Genomic DNA, 18,719 nt, shown 5'->3' on the forward strand with positions numbered 1-18,719 from the left:
AAACTTTCCCTGGCAAAGTGTCTGAGAAAAACAGAAGTGTTGTACGTAGACAATCTGTGAAGCAGGCAAGGTGCTGTGTGTGTGACTCTTGATACTGTTTGGTACTGGACATACTCAGAACAGCAATGGTGCAGGTTGGAAGAGCCTAGACCTTGAGTGAGTGGTGTTCATTGAGTCGTGTTGGTAGATTGTGTGTGTGTATTGCATCTTGTTCTTGTAAGTCACGGAAAGGTGCCAGTTTAAATGGGCAGAGTAGAAATTGGTAGTCTGAGTTTGACGAATGGATGTAGAGCCTAATGCTACCTAAGAATCCAATTTATTTGGGAATGTGACAGCTGATGTGCTAGAATGGGAGTTCTTTTCCCCTGCTTCAGCAATAGTTTTGGTATAAAACCTGGACATAAGAAGAAACATTAGTAAATGAAGGAAGAAATGCACTGAGGAACTTCTAGTGCAGGAATTATTTTTTTTGGTGCTAACTGGGACTGGAAAATGAGATTAACAAAGAATTTTAAAGCAAATGTGTTAGTGGGCCATGGGATCTTTCACATATGTTGCAGCTTTCTGCAACCTTCCTAAAGAGCTTTTGTTTGTGAGGAGCAGAAGAAAAGGCAAGAAGCTGTCAACTGCCACAATCTCTTAAATTTTTGTTTCAAATTTTATTTCTTCAGGGGACCTAAGCATGCTTGAATTTTGAATGCATCTCTGTCATTCATCCTAACATTAAAATGCTGCATTAGATGATGTGACCTTGTAGGATAGTTGCTAGTACCAGTCCAGTGTATTAGGTTGTTCACTGCAGCTCTGAGGACAAGCTGCAGACCACTTCTGTCTTTGCAATCTGCTAGCAGTTCACAGACCCCAGTTTGTTGGAAACTGTTCTGAATTACATAATTAGGTCTAGGTCAGAAACTATTGCTTCCTACAGAAATCAACAAATACCTTTTCCAGCTGTCATTGGCAAACACATTCACCAAACACTTCAGGGTATCCAGTATTGTGCTACCTTATTTCCATATGTGGTAGATTGAATGAGGCTAGCTCCTTTTGTTGTACTGACTTTTATTGACTTGTATGGGTTTTTCTGGATGTTTTATTGATAGCATAGTCCCACAACTACAAAACAGCAGTAGAGCACAACTGAGATACCAAACTGGGATTCCTGACTCCTTTCTTTTGGGCTGTATTGCTTTTTGTGACAAATGAGCTGGGAGTTATCTGAAATAAGGTTTGAGCAAGTGAAAGTGTACTTGATCTGTCTTGTGGTAGACTCTTCTCTTTCACTGGAAAGTTACTGCTAGCTTTTCAAAAGCTTGCATGGGATACCTGCTTCACAATATTCTACTAATTATGTTTGGTTTTTAAATATATGTGTGTTGGGTAGCGTTTGAACATGCTGCTGTTGCAGGACTGAACTTGATGTGGCAGAGCATCCTTGTTACTGCTCTGTAACAACAATGTAGAGTTGTTGTTCCAAGTGCCTGGAAGTTTTCCCTTAAAGGTGGTACTCCAGACACACAAGGTAAAACCGTTGCCGAAGCTGAAAGACGTTCTTCACAGATTCTTCCAGTTAGCTGTCTGAAACTGCCTGTGAGAAATACTAGCAGAATTTCAGGAGCAGGCTTTGTCAGTTGAAGAGTGGAGGCTGCCATGAGTTGTGGCTGGATCAAGGATACTGCATTTGTTCATGGTGGTCCTTCAGGGGAGAGAACAGACTTTTCAAGTATGCTAATAGAAGGTTATCTTGCATTAAGGACACCAGCTGTGAAATTTTTGCAGAGTCTCCTGGTGGATTTTTCTTTTTTTTTGTCTTATTTTGGGTTTTTTTTTTTAATGTAGAAAAGCATAGCAGGATGTCCAGCCAGAGTAACTGTGTGTAGCTGTACATACAATGCATGCCTGCCTTGTGTGTGTATTTGAAATGGAGGTGTTTAGATTACAGTGACACTTGGAAAGGCGGGGTGGGATTAAATCCCTAGTTTGTATTCTGTGTCCCAGATGGTCACCTTGATAGCTGCTGTCTGCTGAGCAAGACTGGGCATGGTTGTGGTGAGACAGGGGACCAAAACCTGAGGGAATGCTTTTATGCCTGCTGTTACCAGTGCTGTTTCTCTAGCTACAGAACTCGTTCAAGTAGTTCTAGCGATTCTTTCTTTTGGGTTTTATCTTTCTGAGGGAGGAGAGGAGAATACCATTATTTCAGTTCTCTGGGATAAGAAATGTGTTTTCCATCAGAAAAGTAACTTTTGATATTGCATCTTTTTAAATACAATATTAGGTACTTAAAGAAGGGGGGAAGTACTGCATTGTAGCTAAAACCCGTGCTGTCCTGTGACTTGACTTGGCTGAGTAATCACTGAACTGGCAGGCAGTCTGTCTTCAGCTCTCTTGCTTTCACCTTATGACTTTGAATATATGGAAAGTCTGTGCCTCTTTCATGTTAGCCTGAATTGTAGGTTTTCTTTTTAGCTTGAGTGTGAGAAGGAACAGGCTACTGAAGGAACCAGATTGAAAGGACTAATTTAGGGAAACGTGTATCTTACGTTGTCCAATAATGCTGCCACTCCCATATCTGTTGAAATGTGGGGTTAATTTTAGGACGTTCTTCACTGCTCATATGACTCTTATGTCATAGTGAATGTGAGTGTTTTGATAAGGAAGTTTGTGTAGTATTTGTTAAAAATTTTGGTTTTGCAGCTGGAATTAATGTAATATAAAACTTATGAGAAATCAAGGGGCGAGCATTAGGAAAGACAGAGCTTTTTGGTTGGTGTTTTCATCTCCACTTAAAAGAAAAAGTCAAAGAGAAGACAGAGGACTAAAAAATTTTAAAAATAATTCTCCCATCACCAGGGTCAGGTTCTTTTTAATGTTTACAAGTAATTCTGTAACAACCTTAATCAGTCTTCCTTATGTACTTCTACGTGCTTTCAGGAATATATATCCTGCTCTGCCTCTATGACCATTCTTGTCACTTGTGCTAATCAGAAAGCTTTAAAAAAGGAGAAAGGGGTTTCTTCTACCATCCAGCCTAATTCCTAGTTTTTTTAAAATTATGTTCTCCCATCTAAATTTTTTTCTTCTTGAAAGAAAGTACTAAAAATAGAGAAATAAAATCAGTCTCCATAGAATAGAGAGGCTGCAAATTGTTACAGAAGCATGCAATAACCAGAGTGTCCCAGCACAGGTGGTGTGATTCAAGTCTGTGAAGTTTGTCTTAGATGTGGCTTCGCTAGGTTAGGGTTCTCTGCTGCGCCTGTCTTTTGCACAGGGAACCCTGTGGTCCTACTGCTGTTATACCGAGATTTCTGCATTGTAGGTTCCTGGTATATGGTCAGTTTAACTTGCTAATCCTTTTTCCTCTAGAGACTTGAGAATCTATGACGCAAAGTGACTTTGCTTTGAAAAGCAGCGTGTTTATTTTTTAAAGGACTGTGGTATACTGAAAAAAGATTTAAAAAAACCAAAACAAAACTGAGTGCATCTTTTTCCTTAACAGCCTGTGATTTTCTTTGCAGAAATCAGTGGTTTCCATGTAGCAGTCTTGTCACCTACATTTCCATTTCAAAAGACACAGGCTGGTCACTTGAGACCGAAGGTCTGTTGATTTGCCTCAAACCAGAGATTGGAGAGTATTTAAGCACCATCTCTTTAGTGGGATCCACAGAAAACTAATTGTTTAAATCTGGTTATTATTTTTAAGACAGTTTACAAAAGAGCCACTTTCACTGAAATCTCTGCCAAGCAAATTGCTTTCTTGTTGATTTTTGTACTTGAGATGTATAAACTGAGGTGAACCACATGGCAGTGGGTGAGTTGAATGATGATTTTAACTAGTAACATTTTCAATTTTTTTGGTCATGTTTGTGGGTGACAGAGGCTGGGACAGAGGACAACTGCTTAGTCTTCCCTATCAGCCTGGCAGAATTTAGACTTAGTCAGGCAATTATACCCCACAGGTGTCATAATATATTTCACATTTGGTGCCTTTAAAAAAATTTTTTTTTTGTTAATTGCTTTTGTTTCTTCCATCATCTTCGTTGTTTTCTGCTTGCTTCCAAGCTTCATGTATGAATAAATAATCTGATTAAAAGGCATGCACATTTAAAGTTGTGTGAGCAGCCAGGACTGTTTGTATGAGTGAGTGCTAAAACTTGACCTATAAAGCCAGTGCAGCTGGAGTGCAGAATGATAGACATGCAGTGTTTATCCTACAGTCTCAAGTTGAATAATTAACATATGCTGCTGCTGAATATTCAGTGGTCAGATAGACCCCCTGCTTTTATCCCAAGTGCTGTGTGAGCCTGGTTGGATAATAGAATTTGTGAATTTTCCTGAGATGTTAGAGAGAAGGAATTGTAAATTCTCCTGGTTTTCATCCCCAAACTTACGAAGTGCTGCTGCACTAAATGCTTTAGTAGTATAAGCCTGCAAAGTATTTTATTGTGTCCTTGATAAACAAAATAAATGTTGCATTTGAAGTACTAAAGCATACATAGCTAGCAGTATGGCATAAAGTAGCAATAATCTCTTCGTATATTATTTCAGCATAAGGTTTCAAGTTTTGAGTTTTGGTAAATAAAGTATTATTTCTTACTTCGTTCCTCTCCTCTCCAAATGCAGTCTCTGTGGGACTGGGAATTGAAGACAAGGAGTAGATAATTTTAGGCTCTAAATTCTTTGGCGTGATAAGGCCTGGCAGTAGCTGCTTGTACAGACCCTTTAGACAAAATGCTGCAGAGCGGCTTACCCATGGTGCAGTTATGTTCCACCTAACAAATGGCAGCAGCTGTTTTCCTGCTGCTCTTTATTGGCCCAGCAGCCATGGCATCAGTTTGCTCACTGCTCTGAGTGGCACAGCAGCGCAGGAGCTGGGTATCTGGGCGGGTGACATGCAGTGGTGGTTTAAAGAAACTGTTATGGTGCAACACATGTGTGGTAAGGTCTCATGGGAGGGTGGTAAGTGCCCTTTCCCTTCAGCAGGGCGTGAGATGCTAGGCTTTACGCTGGGTACCAAGTGGAGCTGGAGGTGATGTTTCTTCTCAGAGCCCACCTCCCTGGCAAGCCACAGCTACCCTGTAAGGGGGCTTGTTCTGCATTGCTGAGGTTGTGATGTTAGGAATTGGTGATGGCTAGTCTCCTGCTTATTCTCAGTGCTGCTTTGGTTTTAACAGTTTTTCACAGTTGTCAAACCTGAGGTCTGTCTTCTGGCTATTGAGAGTAACCCTTAAGTGTCTTGTGTTTTTGATTTGCTTTCTAACCAGCATTTCTCCTGGTAGATTTGTCGGTAGTGCTCTTGCACGATCCTGTTGCAAGATAACTAGCGTAGAAAGTGTGGCATAGTTTCTTTTTTATTTTAAGCAGATTTTCTGTGATATTTTGTTTTTTTTCTCTGTAGGACAGTTCTGTGTATGTACATGCTGTGCATAACTCCCTGTGTTGTACAGACACAGCATCTTCACTGGTGAAAGCTGAAGCATTTCCTTCAGATTGTTGCATAATTTATCATCCCTTATTGGTATTGCAGTAATTTCAGGCAACATCCTTGAAATTTGGGGTTCTTCTGTGAGTATTGTACATATAAGCTAGATTGTCACGGTCCAAACAGCTGCTTATTTGAGCTATTAGGCTGGTAGAATGCTAAAATTTTATCTTGTTTTAGAGAAGGGAACCCATGCTTAGAATTTTAATTTTACAACATCTGTGGTCAGTCATGGGTCAGCTTTAGTCTCCTGCTCCCCTTTTGTCCGCTTCTCTCTCACTCTGACACATGCCAGTAAAGCTCTGAGTATGCTCAATATGTCTGGGCAAGCAAGGCAGAGTTGTGGATCCTTTGGCTGATGATATGCAGGGACAGACAGCACTTGAATATAAATTGTTGTTAGTGGGTCCAAGGAAGAGAGACAAAGCAAAATCAATACTTCCTGTTTTATAAACAAATTCTCCAAAGCTTAGTAATGCCTCAACCCCAGAAATGGTCATAGAAACTTCACAAATCCAAACATTTTATAGAACAATTTTTCCTTTGGAAATGCTGGCTCACTCATTTTCCTCAGCTTCCATCAGTGAAACTCAGAGTACTGAACCAAGTACTGAACTTCTGTACTCCTGCTCTATTATATAAAGTGTTGTTACATAAAGTGAGAACGGTCACTTCCAGTGCAGGAAATACACAGTTGTTTCCAAGGGAGGTTGTGAATACTTTTGTGGTATTGTTTGACTTACTCAAGAAACTGCATTATCTTCTCTCTCATGAGAACACCTTACATCAGAAATGCAGAGTACATAGTAATGCAGCTGAAACAGTTAAGTTATGGAAAAATCAGAAAGGCTGTGTAGGCTAGTACTTTAACATTGTACATGTTATGCTCATTTAGAAACTAAATCAGCTTGACTTTTCTCTAAAACTGAGATAAATTTAAGCTAATTCTTGTGTCAAAGCGTAAAGGATGTAAGTAATCTAATAAAGATTCTTACTGTGTTATATACTGTAAGTCTTCCTTTTGTTTGAAAATGGAATAAAATTTGAAAGTTGCTTTAGACGGCTAAGCAAATGGCCTTGTTCCCTGCTTTAAGTTGTGTTGGTATAGCTGTGTAGGATTGCAAGATGTTTCTTTCATGCCTTGTGCTTTTCATGAGGATATGGTCATTGCTCTTGACTATCCTAAATTGCTTTGCTCAGTTGTTTTGTTTTTTGATCATTTAGTGATCTCTGATTTGGGAACCAGTTGCCACTGATTTCCAGGTTTGGAACTCCTTTTGGAGAAAAGGACTGAAATTCCAGAGCAGTGAGGCTTTCACATGCTTGTGTGCCAGTAACTTTAAGGTCAAAGGTCTTTTCCTAATCACGGTTTAGTAAGTTTGACCTTGTGTCTCTCTTGCACACATAGTAATATCCTGCAATCGAGTCATTGGCCTCTTGTAAAATTTCAAATCTGAAACTGACAGAACGGGATTTCTTTGCACATAGATTTCAAATATTGCACAACTAGCCAGACCAGAGATGAGCAAAGTGTCTCTTTTGGCATATGCCATACTACACAGTTGGATATTTAAATAAAGATTTCCTGGCAAGCTCTGTTAGTGGTTACTGACAGCAGGAGCAATAACTTTATTCTTCTGCCCAGGCAAATAAATTGCAGTGATCGGAGGAGCTGGCAGGTGGAATGATGCTGGAGCATCAGGGCTTCCTTGAGCAACAGTGAGAGCTGTGAAAAGGGAATGGGAAGCTCATCCTTTACTTTCACTTTTAATATCTTTCAGTGCTTTCTGCTGTTTGTATTTATTTAAAAGAATCCTGTATTCAGTATACAGATGTTGAAATATTCTGTGGTGTATGTATATGGTTTTGGTCTAACTTAATTAGAAGCTTCAGTTTTAATATGGTTTAGCCAGATACAGCTCATGTGAGAGCTGTCAGAAGAATTTCCTTTTGACACACAACTGTTGTGTTGCTTTACACGTAAAATCCCCATTTGACGGTTTTGAAAAAGTGTGTAGTAAAACCTCTTTTTCTCAATTTGGGCATCTAGTTTAGCTACCCAATGCTATGCTGTCCAGTGCTTTTTCTGGAAGCTATATATGATGTAAGTACAGGCTGTCCTCTGCACTGCAGTTGCTGCCAGCTGTTTTCTCTGTCAAAAGTTGGATTCATTTTATTTCGATCTCTAGCTACAACAAAGTTTTATTCTTAAACTCTTCTCTTTTTGGGGACCTGTTGTGGGCATCCTGTCCTCCCTGATGCTGAATATCCACCCTGGCTTTCCTGCAGTTGACAAGAAAGTCTATACCTCAATGAAAAGAGTTTAGTGCAAATCTTGTCAGAATTCCAACCCTCTGCATTTTGAATTTGGATTTTAAGGTTTTTTTTTTGTGTGTAGAAAGGCACTAAATTGTCAAGTATTTTCCAAAATGCACTCATACTCTCACCTTTTAATAAATAAATAAGTACATAAGTAGCCTGAAGGTTGGGCACTTGGCTATTACTTGTTGAATTATAGATCTCAGCTGCTCATTTGTCCAATTCCTCATTCTGTTTTCCTCTGTCCTCTCCCACTTGAATCCTGTTGCACTTAGGAAAATAAAGCTGTACTATCTAAGGTCTTTCTCAGCCTACTGGAAGAATTTTGCTTCATTTTCATGACACATGAGCAAAGGAACTGGTGAGAAATGTAACTTTATTTTCTGAACCGTTTATAGTCTTACTGATGACAAAGTATTTGGTAGCCCTTTCATATAACACTCCAATTATACATGTGCAGGTGTGCTGAGTGCGTGCTTGGACATGTTTTGTTCTGGAGAAATCACAGTATCTTGCAAGTTTGATCTCCTTGTGGGCTTTTGTCTACATACACAAATGTTCAGACAGGCAGTAATTCCATACAAGTGACAATGTTTTGAGATATCTGCCATTTTGAAGAGAGAAAACATTGTGGATGATGATTTTTTTTTTTTTTGCAAAGGTTTTCATGTTTAATGTTGACATTTCTGTAGACTTGATATTCAGCTTCATAAAATATTTCAAACTGTCAGTTGAACAGCATGTGCTTTTAAAAATGATAAAAATACTTGCTCTCGTCATTCATTAGGGAGGTGGCTACCAGCTCTCCTTTTGTTTTGGCTGCCCACTTCCTATTATGGAGTTGTCTTCTGACTTTTTGCAAAAAGCACTAACACTTGCATTCTTTGCAGATGGCTGGAACTAAGCAGGTGGAGATCTCTGTTTGGAAAGAGGCCTTTATTGTGTGAAATCCTGTTTGGGATTCATTTAGGTACAGACTGTGGGGAAAGGCTGTTTTTTGGTTCCCCTCCACTCCCCCCAACCCCATCCCCATCCTCCCTGCTGCCTTCTGTGGAGGAAAAAAAGATCTTGCCGAAACTATTTATTAGATGTGAACTCTGAGATGATGATAGCAGCAGATGTGGAAGGTGAAAAACCTGCAAGCTGGCATGTTTGCTGTGATCTTCCCATCCCAGGCTGAACTGTGCTTCCTCTCCAACTTTCTCAGCCACATCAAGTTTCGGTCACATGTGTGCTTTCTAAGACAATGGATTTCAAATAATGAAGTCAGTCCTATTTCTTGGAAGGGGGGAATCTCTGTGCCCTCGTGATGGGTCAGGTCCTCCTGCTGTGTTGATGTAACAACTTTACCTGACTGCCATGAGTGAATTTTGATGACTGAAAAAATTAGGTAGACGTATCGCATTAGTTATTTGGATTTTGAAAAATAAAGTGCTCTGCATTCAGAGAATGTGATTTAAGATGAACTGTGAGGGGTTAATGCTTCATTGTCCATATTCAGAGTATAGATTTGATTATGTGGCATTGCCCCTCAACCCCAAAACTCTTCTATAAGTTGGAGAATATAATGGCAAAATCAAGCTTCTGCCCAACAGTGAATTGGTCTTTTCCTTTGCAATAAAAATAGTGTTTCAACACAATATATTCTGTTTTATGTAAATTCTATAGTTGTTGTCTGGGAAATAAATCCAGGAAAGAAAGCAGTACTCCAGAACTAAAACATTCTGAATGCTGATGTTGGATAAGTATCTGTGCAATAAACACATTTTTTCCTGTAACTACTTTATTTCTTTTACAGTTTCCTAGTTGAGAAGAAGGTTTTCAGTTATCCAGCACAATTTTTCAGCCTTATGCTGTGTGGTCTTCTGATTTACTTGCTACTGAACATCCTTGCTTGTTTGCAGATTGTCCTTGAGACATCAGTAGCTTCATTTAGGATATAAATCGTTTGTGAAACAGGAACAGAGTCATCCTACAGAATAAATATGAGTAAAGAAACAATGAATAAATACAGGAGGGCATCCAAATCTGTGGCGTTTGACAAGAATTTGTATTAAGAATACAACATCTGGAAATTTATGTTCCATTTTGTGATCAGAGTTGTCTTATAAAAGACTTAAGTAATTTTTTTAATTTCTGCTAGAAAAATCATTACTAGAAGTGTAATCTCACCTTCTGAATGAATTCATCCTGGTCTCTGAAAAGGAATGTTTTCATCTCATGTTCTCCAATTCAGTCACTTCTGAAAGACAGTCCCCAGGTCTGTGCTACTTACAGAGCTGAAGACATGGTACAAAGTTTTTCTGGCAAAAGCTTTGATGGCACAACTATTTTGGTATTGTGTACTCAAACTGTGGCTTCTGGAATGCTGCAGAGTTTTCTTTTGGGAATAGATTATATATATAACATCAGTGTAATATGGGGAAAACCTTTGCAGCAAATCCTGAACTTCTAGTTTTTATCTTTGGGAACTGTGTGAATTTGGTGGAATGCTCTCATAGTTTTCTGCATTGCAAATTTTTCTTTGTCCTTGCTTTCTAATTTACTACTTCTTTTGGTCTGTTTTGTTGTTAGACATGGAGGTTGTAAGGATCAGGAAGATGGTTAAGATTCCTTTGAAGACAAATTATCTTTGTGATACTTCCCAGTAACTTCCATCACAGTTGCCTGACATTTCAGCAGTCTTTCAGATACAGGTCTTATGTCAGGGTGGTTGCAGGAATGTTTCTCCACCCTTGAAGCATTAAATTTATTGGCGGGGATGTAGAGTCAGGGATGCAGCTTGTCTTTTTCTTTCATGAGTTATAACATATGCTGTGTTTCTGTTGAGCAGAACTGAAAGATTTAGTCACCATCTGAGTCGGCAGAGCGGTGCACTTTTTTGTAAGAGCTGTTGGAGGTGCTCTAGGAAAGCCTTAATCTCGGCTGAGATACTAAATGTGCTGTTTTGCCTAATGCCTGTGATGCAAAGAGGAAAATGCCCTTGGCAGGGTGGAGCAGGGCTGGCGTGCTGATTTCAAAGATCCAGCTAAAAAGACAAATAACCATAGCCCACGAAGGTGTGGTGCAGCACAGAGACAATACCAGCATGATTTGGCAGTTTGCCCATACTTGCTTAATATGGTACTTTGTGATATTTTGTATATAGTGATTAACGTGTTAGTTGTTTCTTGATGTGGGGGCATGCGGTGTTTGTACCCTTGCATTCGCAAGGGTAGGAAGAGGAGAAATGAGCTAAGTCTGTTTACACTGGTAAAAGTTGGAAACCTAGAGAAGGTAGATAAGATTATATGTGTTTTATGTTATTATGCTGCACAGTTTCTATAGGAGAAAACAATGATTGGAGGTTATGACCGCCACAACATTTTGCCTACCCCTGAAAATAGGAGTCTACTCTGCTAAAATCTGAAAGCTTTCTTAACTGGCCTGTTTTGACAGATGGAGAATAGTGGCACTTAGATTAGGGATTACGCATTTGAAAGAAGGAAAATAATAAAATATGACAGAAGTAACCTGTGAAATAGAAATCTTGCAAAAATTGTGTGGTTCTCTTTCTTAAGAAGTGAGGAGAAGATTAGAATATCTCTGTCATGCCATTTACATGTGGCTTGTTCAGGCTAAATACCTATTTTCACTTGTCACATAATTATGCCACAATTAATGACCCCAGCGTGCACTAGAACTGGTAATAGGGAATGTCAGACACTGTGGAAGAAACATTTAAGAGCAGTCATTTCCTAACAGAGGCACTGTTCTGAAGAGTGATAGTCATGGCCCTAATATTCCGTTTGCTCTCTTTTTCTTAGATTAGGCAATAAAAACATGCTTTTCTTTTGTGGCCTCTAGGTGTTTGCTTGCTGTTGTTGTGAGTTGGGAGAGTCATGACAAAATCTGGGCTTTTAGTGTAGCAGTAGAATGACATTGATTCCTGTCTGTGATGAGTTAAAAAGAAAAATTCCATTAGAGATTAAGATTCCTAAAATTGTTATTAATTTCTTGTATTTACATATAAATTACCTTAGGGTTATTTGGTTTTCATTTTATTCTTGCAGTTTCATTTCTTCTGTTAGAAGGATGCTGAAATGCAAAGCTTTTTTTTTTTTATTTTGGTAACAAAACCCATTCCATGTTAAAATTTGAAAGACTTTTCCTAAAATGTTGCTGCTGCTGTTTGCCAGCTCTTCCTCGTTTTCATTGTATTTTGAAAATTTAGGCTCTCATTTCTGTGTGCGTGTGTGTGTGTAAACTTGATCTAGAGTAACTTTGTTCTGATGCTGAATTTTTGAGGGTTAAATAATAAAAGTCATCATAACTTTGGTACATTTAATGTAGATTTGTCTCAGACATAGGCATATGAATGTGGAAGGTGTGAAGCTGTCGAGTGCTGGACACCTGAGAGCTGTGTCTGGAGAGGTGCCTTTGGGCCAGCAGGAGCAGAATGCTGTGTTGCTAGGTGAATTAAACTGAAATGGATTGTGTTTTCTTATTTGTTTTAAAGGTGTGGGATGGTCCAAATAAGCTTACGCTGTATTATCCTGTGGGGGAAAAATAAAAATTTAAGAACTACCTGACAAGTGAGTGATGAGTTGATTTTTAATCCTCATATCTGAATTTGCTCAGGTTTTAGAAACTTGTGAGTTGCTATGGGTTATGTGACATTGTCAAAACTGGACTCCAGAAACCTTTTAGTCTTTGAACTTGACTTCCATTCTGGTTTTGGAAGGGAATAAATAACTTTGTATTTTAGCTTTATTGTAATTTTTTTGTTTTGATGATTCTTTTAATATACTTGTTAGATAAAAATGAGTAGTAAAAAGTTTATTTGGTTTTAGGGAGTTAGCAGATGCAAGCCATGTGGCAAACTCTTAAGTTGATAAGTAAATCCTGTTTATCCACCTTACTAAGGTAATAACAAAATCCTGTTCATGTTCTCAGTGGCCTGGATTATGTTAGATTCATTGCTCACCTTGCTAAAGGGGACACGGAAGAGAAACATGTAGTTGCTTTTGTAAGCATTGAGATGGTGCATGTTTTGTACAAAAGGTCGTACAAGTCCATATTGCAGCTCTTGGACAAACTATTTTAAGTACTCTCTTCCTCTGAAGCTACTTTGTTAGGCCTTGCAAGTGAGAATCATGCCTGGGAAGGAGAGGGAGAGGCCGACTCTCACTCAGCTTGTCCTTGCCTGTTTCCTTGCTGGTGTGTAGCTTGCCTGATCTCTGCCAACTGTGAGGAAAATAGATCGAGAAGCCTAGTATTAGTCCTTAATGTAGTAGCGTAGCTTGAAGATGAGCTTGGTAGTTAAATCTAAGTATTTGTTAACCTTTTAGCTTTTTGAGGAGAATGTTGTTGAACAACAGCAGAGCAATTTTAACCCCTGTTGAAGAAGGCCTCTAGAAATCTGTCATTCCTGGAACATATCTGTTAGTGTCAATGAGATTTGTAGCTAGGGATGAAGAATGGCGGTATAATTCCAGTTCTTAAAGAATCATTGTGATACAGTAAAAGCGAAGCTTGATGTAGGAATCTGTATTTTGCTGTAGAAAACTACTAACACTAATACAAAGGGCTGTTGCGAGCAGATAATTCTCCTGCCATACAAAAGAGATCTAGGATAGCCTTAGAAAGCAATATTGTCTTGCTTTGTGCAAGAGTTTTAGGTGGCTAACATTGAAGTTAGTGCTGATCTTAAAGGGAGGGGTTGGAGTCTGGTGCTGTAAGTGAGGACTGGCTGCTGCCTAGCCACTAATGGCATCCTGTTGGCTCAGCTCAAGTCAAATAAGGAACAAAAATATTTTCCTCCAAATCTAAATGGAAAAATAGAAGAGGTATTTGTGTGGGGCACTGGCAGTGTGTCTGGTGCAGGACACGCTGACGGGAGTGCTTGTTACCTGAAGCATTTCAGAGCAAAATGGGGGAGCTGGCGGCTGCTCCTGTTTGTTCTGGTGCGTATTCAAGGAGTTACATGCAAATGTGAAAAAATACATTGTACTGATGTGAATATTAACAAAGAGAGAAAATTAAAAGCCCTGGTGTCCTTATGTCCCTCCCATCTCTCTTTGGAATTGTGTCTGTCTCTTCAATCTTTTGGTCAAAACATTTAGAAGATGCTTGGTTTCTTCTGGTGTTTTAAGAAAGTGAGGCTTTGAAATGACTCTGCCTTATGGGCTCACCAGGATTAAATTTTATTCAGGAAAGGGTGTTGGTGTTTGGTTGATATTTAAATGCTCTTCGATCTTGAATGCCCTGTTCTTCCCTTTGAATGATAGCAGCAGCTTTCAGCAAGCAACAACCCTGTTACCTCTTCCTGTATCTTTCTATTTGGTGTTACTGTGCAGAATGTGGAGATTAAAAGGAATAAAATAATTACTTTCTGGCCCCCTAAATTCTCTCTGTTTTTTTAGTAGGCTACTGCATAATTCGGATAATCAGTGTAACTGGCTGTGCTGTTTGATACAGATTGTACTCATGTGCTGTCTTATTCTAATGTATGTAGCTGGATTCCATGTACGTTTATGGTCTGTTATATAGCACATACTGGTCTTGCAAGCTCTAGTGCTGATGTGGGACAATACTGGGATGTATGTGTCAATGCTAGCCAAATAATAGTGCTGTATTCAGGTCTTCTGATACAGGATGGAAGAGGGTTGAGTTACATTTATGAAATTTCTAACTTAAGCAATAATGCCTAGCACTTCAGTTGTAAAACAATAGTAAGAGAGTAGAGTATGTATGATGATATCAGTATCTAGGTTGTTTTTATAGCATTTTATAAATGCTTGTTATTATGTGAACATCTGTGTATGTACTGTAGGATTCACAGGATTTGTCAGGGAAAAGGCTGGAGCAGTTTCGTGCTGTTTGCCCCACAGTGGAAGATTTGACTGCAGGCGATCTCAGGTGTCTCCCTATGGCCATGGTTTATCACATGGCAAGAAATCCATCGCAGAACTATGTTATCTTTTTGAGTCTAGCCCTCATCCTCATAATTTTTCCTGTGCTGTAGCAGAACGAGTTCAGTATTCTTGCTCCGACCTTTTGAGAAAGTTTTCCTTCATCTCTACTTGATACTCAGTTTTGTTTCTTTTAGTTTAACAAGAGGCAGACCAGAGGCTCTTCCATTAGCTGGACACCAGTGGTTCTGCCTGGCAAGGTGCTAGTTTTGTGTATTTTGTCTATTCTGGCATAGGGAATGAAAACAGAATGTGACCTTAATGTAAATTTAGCCAAAATAAAACAAGACTGATGGATGATATATAAACATTGGAAGATGAATCTTGTAGTTAACATCTGCTGACTAAGCAGGATTAAAAATCTCTTTATTTTGGCAACAGTTAGGACTCTGATCATTGCAGCAGCCTGTTGAACCAAATGACTGGAGTGTTCCTCCCCTAGTCAGGAGGTTTGTTTCTTCCCAGTTACATCTTGCACCATGTGATTGGTTTTTATTTTGCTCGAGTGACTTCTCACCTTTGTTGAAAGTGCCACGTTCTTAAAATCCATCAGAAAGCATCTTCCTATTTCATTGTCTTTTCTTCTAGGTGTTGGTTTAATAGCCAAGTATCTGCCGCATTTCTTTCTTGACTCGTCAGATCATTCTTCTGTGTCCCGAACTTCCAACCTGCCCCCACCCCTTGATGCTTGCAAAATTTTTCTGGAACAGTTCTTAAACATTCCAGAGATGATTTGTGGAAAGACATTGCAAAAACTTAATATGTCTTTGTCTTCATGGCTTTAATATCGGAACTCTGCAAATCTAGCTTTGCTACGTTTAAAAGGTTACTGCTTCCAACCACCTACTCAGCCCTTTGGTCAGTAATTTCCAATCCCTTAGCAGATTCAGTAGAGAGAAATGCTTGGATGTGGCTTTCTGATCCTGTGAGCAGCTCAGTGTTTTGATTCAGCCCCTTCTGAACTTGACTGAAGATGTTGGACTTTGCACTGAAAGAGTCGGGGCGTGGGCACAGGTTCTGTCTGCTATCACTGTCACCAAAGAGGTGGCTTGTGGTGGAGAGATGGGATATGCAGCCGTGCAGGAGACAGTTTTGCACCACCCTAGAAAGGCTCATCAAAGCCCACAGACCGCTTGAGTATTTTAGTACCCTTTCAGTCTGTGAAGGGGAAAGGGGGGTGATGTGTGCATGTGGTGCTGCGTGCTTTCTCTTAACATGTACGTTGCTCAACTTTGTTTGAATATTTCACCTCTACAAGTGAGGGAAATTGTAATAGTTACTTCCTCTAACGTGGGGCTAGTTCCCATATGACAGGACTTTGGTAGGCGATTATTGGATTCAAGAAAATTAAATAAGTTTGGGAGAGTGTGTTGTTGGACCCATTCTTCCATAAAAAAACTCTTCCCAGCCTTGTGTTGTGACCTCACTCACAAATAAGCATAACATTAGATGTTTAAGGAACTTATTATTTTCCATTTTCAAGCCTTTCACAGCTGGCAGAAATTTTTTCTTTTGCTGTCTGCTTTATGAGCAGCCTTCTAGCCCACAAGACATTTGAGTTAATACTCATGTTTCCTTTTGCATGGGAATTATGTTGCTTTTTCCTTTAACCTTCTTATCCTTCTTCCTTCAACCCTGTGCAGCATCCTGCTGCTTTATGTGTTGAAGGGTACAGGCTTTAGAAGTGGTTGCAAAAGGGAGGTGAGTACCTGGCAGAGAACTGTGCTGTTACACAATGGGTGAGGAAAGGACTAATGAGAAGTGGATGAAAAGAAAGGAATGTGGAACGGCAAGGAACAGAAAGCATTTTTCTCTTGTGTCTTGTTGTTTGTAGAGTATTTGTAACTTGTCCTCTTCAGTGGTTGAACTGAACTTTCAGTGCCACATTGTATGTCAGAGTTGTACTTGACTACGACACATGATAAAACGTGATGTGTGGGATGCAGGACCTATCATAACGTTGTGGTTTGGGTTGGTGTTTTTTGGGTGGTTTTTTTTTTAATAAACAAAACAAGAACAACCAAAAAAGCCCAAGTTTGTAGTCTTTTAGCTCCAGTTTAATATTAAAGAACAATATGCTTAGCTGGTCTGTTAAGAGTTGTTCTTAGCCCTTCATAACTGCATGTGATAAGAAAAAGATTATAGATTAACTAAATATTTCAAATTGTCCTTAACCTTGGCTGACACCAAAAATGTGAGTAAAACCTTTACTCCTGGGTAGGAGTGTACCAGGACATGCATCCTTTTTTTCCATCGAGCAATTCCATCCTTCAGAACTCGTGACATTCCCAACCTGCGTGTCATCACAACAGAAAAGTGTGCATACACTGCTTTTTTACAGCTTTATAGATATTAATAAGGGTTTATAATGATGATATCATGGCTTAATATATAGTCTGATTACTTCCTGAGGGATGTAAGGGTGCAACCGTCTGACCCCAAATTGTCAAACACTAATAGGTAGAGATTGGGTTGAAGAATTTGTTTTAGGAATATTACAAAACAGTTGTTATACAGAATTAATTTTAATGCTGTGCATTTAACTTTTGGAATAGTTTAACTCTGGAATTTCTAGTTCCAGTGCAACAATTCTTTTAAATTTGGTCGATGTATAAATGTTTCACTAGCAGGGCTATCTATGTAAAGTATACAGAAAATCTTAAGATGTGTATTTGTGCTGACAAATATACTGGTGAATGTAGGTTAGTGGAGTAAGACAACAGGCAGAACTTACTCAGAGTGTTGTGCCTTAAAATTCTGTAGCTACAGATCTGTTTGTATGGCCTATGCCCTAAATTGTGGTATAGTGAAGCATAAGAATATATGTACACACTAACACTGTACACGTGATCACACTTGCTTTCTACTATGTAGCCTTCTATAAAGAAATCCGTGTGACAAATACCCAGATGAAATCAGAAGAGGGTTACACAATATTGGTTGTCTTATAATGTCCTTAAGCAGACCTGTGTTAAAAGTTGATTGTTCTAGGGGTAGGAAGATCTTCAGTCGTCTTAAAATGATCTCCCTAACCTTCAATCTGTGCTTTTCTTTCTTGCAGACCTTTCAGCAGCGCAGAGGAAATTTGCCCATTCTCTGAGAGACTTTAAATTTGAATTCATTGGTGATGCAGAGACAGATGATGAAAGATACATAGGTTGGTAAGAAGTGACTGTAAGTGGCTATATTTTGCCATGCCATCCTACAACATGATTAAACTTTTTCTTCTGATTTTGTATTACAGATGCATCACTTCATGAGTTTTCAAACTTTTTAAAAAATCTGGAAGAACAAAGAGAAATTTTGGTGAGTTGCAATAAAAATTTTATAAAGCTGTACATAGAGCAAAGAGTAAGATGGAAGTCAGTAAAGTTGCTTACTGCTTTGTTAACCACCAAGATGTTGATATCAGTAACTTAACGGTGAAAGCTGTCATTATGCAGCCTCCGATTCTGTAGTCAAGAGTTACAGACAGCAGCTGGTTCTCATTAAAGAAGAAAGCTGTTATGGTAAGGACAGATAACTATGAGCTGTTTTATAATGGTGGTGCCCTGAGAAATTATGGCTGGGGTGAATGGGAAAGCCATCATAAGGTTGTTTACCATTTACTAGAGGAAAGACTTAATACTGTAGCAGGACACCCAAGGTTGGGGAGTTGGCCAAATACAGATCCAGGATCTCTGTGGCTCCAGCTTCAACACTTACATAGATTTGGGATGCAATCTGTTGGGTGGACGCAGTAACAGACTTACAAACCTTTTCTTTGTAGGTGAACTTTCTGGTGGAGGGTTGAATCTGCAAACATTTGGTTGTTCTGTTGTGTAGAAGTTAGTGCTCTTCATTCACGTGCCTGTGGTTGCTTAGGGTTATAGTGTAATACGGGTCAGATTGGCTGCACATAGACTGTGGGCTGAGAGCTCTGCAATACACCTTGCTATCTTGATTTCCCAAGTTGTTCAGAAGGC

The 18,719-nt window shown here is 39.2% G+C and overlaps 1 protein-coding gene across 2 annotated transcripts in view; it reads left to right on the forward strand.

Annotated features, from left to right (window-relative positions):
- ARHGAP10 (Rho GTPase activating protein 10) overlaps nucleotides 1–18,719 on the forward strand; it is a 156,390-nt gene that overhangs the window by 26,704 nt on the left and 110,967 nt on the right. For both annotated transcript variants that reach the window (XM_064450310.1, XM_064450311.1), the window contains exons 2-3: nucleotides 17,816–17,911; nucleotides 17,999–18,060. In XM_064450310.1, coding sequence (XP_064306380.1) covers nucleotides 17,816–17,911; nucleotides 17,999–18,060 — 158 coding nt within the window. The remainder of the gene's footprint in view (nucleotides 1–17,815; nucleotides 17,912–17,998; nucleotides 18,061–18,719) is intronic.

Source organism: Phalacrocorax carbo, chromosome 4 (assembly GCF_963921805.1).
Source record: "Phalacrocorax carbo chromosome 4, bPhaCar2.1, whole genome shotgun sequence".
Classification (NCBI taxonomy): Eukaryota; Metazoa; Chordata; class Aves; order Suliformes; family Phalacrocoracidae; genus Phalacrocorax; species Phalacrocorax carbo.